The 6,000-nt window shown below is 38.0% G+C and overlaps 1 protein-coding gene across 1 annotated transcript in view; it reads left to right on the top strand.

The window, feature by feature from the left end:
- The first annotated feature begins 603 nt into the window (after nt 1-603).
- Nucleotides 604-6,000, top strand: part of wdr18 (WD repeat domain 18) — a 131,351-nt gene continuing 125,954 nt past the window's right edge. Inside the window, exon 1 of the mRNA XM_067431129.1 lies at nt 604-858. Within this exon, the coding sequence (XP_067287230.1) occupies nt 649-858 (210 nt within the window). The 5' untranslated portion in view covers nt 604-648. The remainder of the gene's footprint in view (nt 859-6,000) is intronic.

Genomic DNA, 6,000 nt, shown 5'->3' with positions numbered 1-6,000 from the left:
AAATCTGGCTAGCCAGCTAAACTGGCTTCATTGTATAGGCCCCTGGTGTCCTCCATGATTGGAGCCGTGATATCAAGGTATAAAAATTAGTGGGAAAACACCCCCATGGGGTATAATGCCCCATGAATAAAAATATTTGGACTTCCAAACTTTTGATTACATCACATAAGCATCCGCTAGCTAGCCAGTTAGAATCAGCTAACAATATCTTTCAAAACGGTTGATTTTTCAAAATGGTTCATTAATAATATCTACTTTTATTTTGGGAAATTTAAATTTTGAGAAAGCAGGTTTGATTGTCTGCTATACCCCTTTTTTGCTCCATGTGTTCTGTTTACAAATGATGAAATTCCCAACAGAATTATCATTAGGCTAAGCCTGAAACTGATTCCATTTTTACATCCTCGATTCATTAGCTCATGTTCCAACACACACATTCTAGAAAACTTTTCAAGAATTGTCTTGTACTTAACAATGTAAATAATTTACATTTGAGTCAGACAAAGGCAAAAATCCCCTTTCACTCACGACTTTTAAGACTTTGCCTATAAAACAGCAATACCCAGAGTCCCTTACTTTATCGGAAATGACGTTGCAAAGACCCGCCCCTCGTCGCCTTCCAAAATAATCGCGCTTTGTCTATCCAACATGTCGGCGCCCGCAGAGATAGTTTTATCCGCAGATTCAGCGGGTCAGATGTTTAACTGTGCAGTTTTTGACCCTCATTCCGGGGCAGAGTTCTTGTCATATCGCGGGGGTAACACCTCGTCCAGATCTTTAACAGTATTGAACGGAGAATACATATTAGGAGCTCAACTCTGCAAGAACTTCATAAACGTGTGGGAGATCCAGAGAAAGGTGGGTAAAACTGAAGCATATACTAAAAATAAAAACCACTGGCATTATACTCAAGTAGTAGGTAATACAAGCAAAATTGTTCAGAACAAGTCTTCTTAAATGTACATTCAAAAAAGAACTGTGTGTGTGTGTGTGTGTGAGAGAGAATGTTAACGAACATCTGACATGTCAAGCCGGGTTGCCAGGTCTTAACAAATCCAGCCCAATCGATATTCAAAAACCCAAACTCCAACAATCACTGCCAAAAGTAGCTCAAATCGCATTCCGCAAAACTTCCGCAGTAATGACACTACATTATAGTTGCCACTGAAAATTCACAGTTCCAAGATAGTAATGCAAAACAGTAAAAAAAAAAAAAAAAAAGAAGAACAAATCAAATGCAAGCATTAGCACAAATTAATACAGTAGGACAAAGCTACTAACTTTAAACCAGACTTCATTCACCCAAATGGAAAGCACATGAACACTGTCTGAATTGTTTACTATCCCCTAGTGCACGTTGTGCCATTCACCATGTAGAAAATATTAAATGTGTGGACAAGTGACCGATTTCAGCTGCAGCGTCTATTTATAATGTAGGTGGCCGGGACTCTTTAGATTCCAGAGAGCAATTGATTGGACAGAAAATCAAGTGCAGAGTGATGTCATCAAATGATTTATTATTAATCCATATTAGATGAAGTGAGAGACTGTAAGTTTTGAATGCTTATATCTGCTAAATATAAATTTAGTTATTGTTTTGGAGCTTATATGGAGACTGTAATAAAGTTATACAAGTTTTTTAGTCAAGCATTACGTTTTTTCCCCTGTCTTTTGTTGTTTGATTAACATTACAGACAGCATTAGGAATATTTGGATGCTGTCACTTTAATGTCTGCTACAGGCTGTGATTTTGGCAATCCTAAAAGATCATTACAAATCACGCTGTTTGACAATTATAGTCTAATAAACTTGGGTACAATTATGTAGACTGTAAGATGATGAAACCTAATGAATCGTAGGCTACGACGCAGGTTATAGACTTGGGCGTCAGAAGCAAAAAAAAATGTAGCTGGGTCCTCTCTCCCAATCACAGACCTGTTTGATGAGCGCGTGAGCACAATGGCCAGTCAGAGGTGTTTACGATTCCGCTCAACAGCGCTCAAAGCGGCACATTTTTAAAAGAACAAGAGAAAAAGCCATTTGAATGAACGCACACAGACATTGTTAGGCGCTTTATCTTTACTTTTTGTAATGATTATGATTGATATTTTGCCTGGTGCAAAGCCAAAAAGTTTCTGTGTGGCATTCTGCCCCTCTAATAGTAAATAGACAACTGTGTGTGGAGCTTCAGGATGCGACGCTGAACATTTAAGTTTCATTTGCGGCAGTTCACGCATCAGCTGAGGAGATACGAGCAACTCCAAACACATGAACGCGATGGAGTTTGCAGCTTTGCACATGGATCACCGTCCTGACTTAATAAAATTTTTCTAAAAAGAAAACAAATTAGATGTCAATTTTAAGATACCCGTCTTATTTTCTCTTATATATTTAGTATTGCTCTTTAATAAAGGAAAAAGTAATTACTATCTGATTAATTGATTAATCAACCGATTAAGTGCTAGATTAATCGATTACAAAAATAATTGATAGCTGCAGACCTAAAATAGAGCAAGATGTCCACTTTGGCAATTGTGGTTTTTATGTACGCTGAGAAAAAAAGAGGATGAAGCGAAAGTGGAGAATATGGACATGGCCGTCATGGCTAGGGAAAAGAGGCCAACTTGGCATGCAAATTGACCTTGTGGTAAATAGATTTAAGTTTTAGCCGATCTCTCTCGAAGTACTGTAAACTGTAATTCATCCACTGGCCACTAGAGACAGGCTCCAGAAGGGAGCAGAATCTCATTAAGCCCCATCTTAAAATTTATGTTTTATAAAGCCTTAAAGTTCTGCATAATTAAGTGCGTGGTTACTTTGAGTGACAGGTGGATAGCCAATTATTGCGTCAGCTCAGCCCACGTCCCGCCTTTTTGCCCATTTTCTGTTATTTGGGAGTGTCTCGCAGTGACTCCCGGATAACAGCTAAAAAATAATAGCTTTTATTACTGCAATGGCAAAAGTTTATTTAACAATAATGCCAATATATTTGTTTCGGGATTCAGACAGTGGCACTACATCCATATTTGTTTACAGTCTATGGTTTTAGCACGACTGTTGCATCGATCAATATGCTATTTCATGCTGCATTTTTATTGGCTATTCACTATATATGTCGTAGCAGCAAACACACTGTAAGATGATCCTGCAAAATTTATGACACTGTCACAAAATGATCTCGGGTTATCAAGACTGTTCTAGTATTGATCTAATGTTTACATTTTGCAGGTTCTTACTGATAATAAAGACTAAACTTGCCAATCAGAAGCATCAATTTCCAATCAAAACAATTGGCTGTTCCTCAAAATCTGCATCTTCCTAAGAAACAGGCCCAAATAAGGTTGGGAAATCTCTCCATTGTCATGCTGGACAGTAGAGATGTGTTTGCTTTCACTGTGAGCACTGAAACCTCCAATCAGAGAAGAACTCCACATTACTGTACAACAACTTTTTATTTTATTTTTTTAAATAAGGCAAAACCAAAAAGAGTTATGATTCTTTAGTGTCTAAATTAAAACTTTGTAATATACTTTAATAAAAAAAAATCTCATTAGTATTGCAAGAAAACCCTTTTTTTTTAACCTGGTCAAAAACAGCTCTGTTTTCAGCAAACCATTTCAGTGCATGCGACTTCAAAAACAAAACTCAACCACTGCATCTTCAGCGGTTCAGATTTAGGAACATCAGAATGACTGTTGTGTTCATTATTACACCTAAGAACAGAACACCACAATCGCTTAGACGCCATTCTGCTCCAGCGCATCAACAATGGCGGACGGAGATGAGCTCGCTCAGGGCAGGTCTGTGTTGAAACGCTGCTGTCAGTCAACAGTCGTGGGAGGGGTGTCACACGGTGAAGTCACACGGTCAAACGGCTTGATTTGAGACAGGAGAAAACGTATAAGAAGATTAAAATGAAACCTCTGGATGGAGTTTTATCTTTATGGTTGTGTACAGGCACTGCCAACACACATTTACGTACAATTAACTTGTAAAGGTGCGTGTACCATTACATGACCCCTTTAAATAAGCCACATACCCTCTATGCAGATATCAGAGAAGAATTTAAAATATTGTTTCAACTCATTCTAGGGCACCTTTAAGCCATAACCAACTGTTTACTAGGATAGGAAGTTCTTACTTGGGCTTTAAAAACAAAAACAAAACATAATTATGTGAGAGTTTCTCGGCTTCAGTTTGTCATATCAGATGGTCATTTCAACTCCCCTACATGCCAGTTGTTCATCTCAGAACGTCAGGTCCAATAACCGACGGGTACTGAGTCTGACGCACCCACCCACAGATACACAGTTTCCATCTTCAAGGCTGGATTTGTTCAAGCTCTAGCTCCAATCAGGAAACTTTCCCAAAACATACTGATAAGATGTACTTTCACTCAGTAAGAGGTTCAGACAATATTCATCAATCTCTGGGGACTGAAGATGAAAAATAAAGTTAATACTTTGACTGTGAATTGGTCACGTAGGAGACGGTGTGACCCCAGGGACATAGGCTGCCATGGTCAAGCTTCCATCTGGGCGTGTGTAAGGTTGTAAAGGTATAAATGCATACGATTATCATATCGGGTACATTTATAGTTTACAATATTGGGTCAAAAACATAATATAGACAGAGAATCTTAGCTGCGCATACACAATGTATTTGCACTTGACAGCTTAGACTCTCAACTTCATCACCCACAGACGCAGGCTTGTGTAGGCTGCGGCCTATAGGGGCCCTGGATTGGCATAACAATTTATTTTATTATTTTAAATTTACTTCAGCACGAACAGAACAAAAAAAAGACTATCATTGGCCCATAAGAAACATACAAAAAAATAAGCAGCTGATTGGATAGATGTGACTCAGGTCACATCTGTCAAAAATCAGATGCTGGTCAAATCATGTCAGTCATTTTCATTTAGGCTACGTCAGTTCTATTGCTAGATGGGCAAGATGGAAAAATGTCAGAAAGAAAGTACAATAGTGGAGCAAAAAAATGGAAAATACAAAGGTAAAAAACAACACCATATTAGAGATGTAAAAAAATCCCTAAACTGACTGGATACTTCAAGTCTGCGTCTTCATTCAGTCGAAAACTAGATTTACAGCAAGAGGACTGCCAGCTAGCATCGGCTTTTGAGGCTGGTTCTATTTATTACACATTATGGAGGGCGAGCAGGTATTTCTTTACATTTTATTATTAATCTGTATGAAACGATCGCAGCACTGCTGTAGGCTCATCTGGAACCAGGGGCATAGTTTATGGGGGGGATGGGGGGTGGGGGAGGTAAGCCACTCAGTTTTCAAATCCATCAGTTACAACCCCCCCAATATTTCAACATGAAAATCACAGTAGATCAAATGAAAATATGTAGAATTCATTTATTTTGTAACAATAATTTAGTTGCTAATCAAATATGAGTTTGTCATAGTAAATCAGACAAAAAATACTCCCCCTCCATTGAACCGATTGGTAACGCCCAACCAATGAGTCGCACTTTCAGCAAAACAACGCGAGTGGTGTTTGGAAGAGCACACGTGTAACGTTAGCGCCAAAAAATGAAGAGAAACACTGCACAGTGGATTATATTTCACTGCTGGTCAGAGAGGGATGCAAAAAATAATTAAAGCATGTACTGAGAATAAGGTATGAGAATATTGTGTAATAGCTAAGTACACACCACATATATTTTAGCTAGCTAATCCATTGCAATGTATTTAGATATATAACAACTATCAGTATAACAAGTTATAAAAGCAGCCGTCTGTTTTGCTAGTTCATTTTTCAATAGTGTCTGTAATTATCAATGACAAAAGTATTCACATCGGTTGTTTTCTGCCTAAATTAATCTGACTTTTGAACGAATTGGATGAATGAACGATTTAAGTGGCTCACTAAAACAGTGAATCGCTGGCGCCTACTGGTGGTTTCAATACTTAATTTCTTTCTTTTTATAATCTCTATGTTAGAATTTTACGAATGATTATACACAAATT

Source organism: Pseudorasbora parva, chromosome 22 (genome assembly GCF_024679245.1).
Source record: "Pseudorasbora parva isolate DD20220531a chromosome 22, ASM2467924v1, whole genome shotgun sequence".
Lineage (NCBI taxonomy): Eukaryota > Metazoa > Chordata > Actinopteri > Cypriniformes > Gobionidae > Pseudorasbora > Pseudorasbora parva.
The sequence above is the reverse complement of the archived record's forward strand: the minus strand, read 5'-3'. Positions and strand labels throughout refer to the sequence as shown.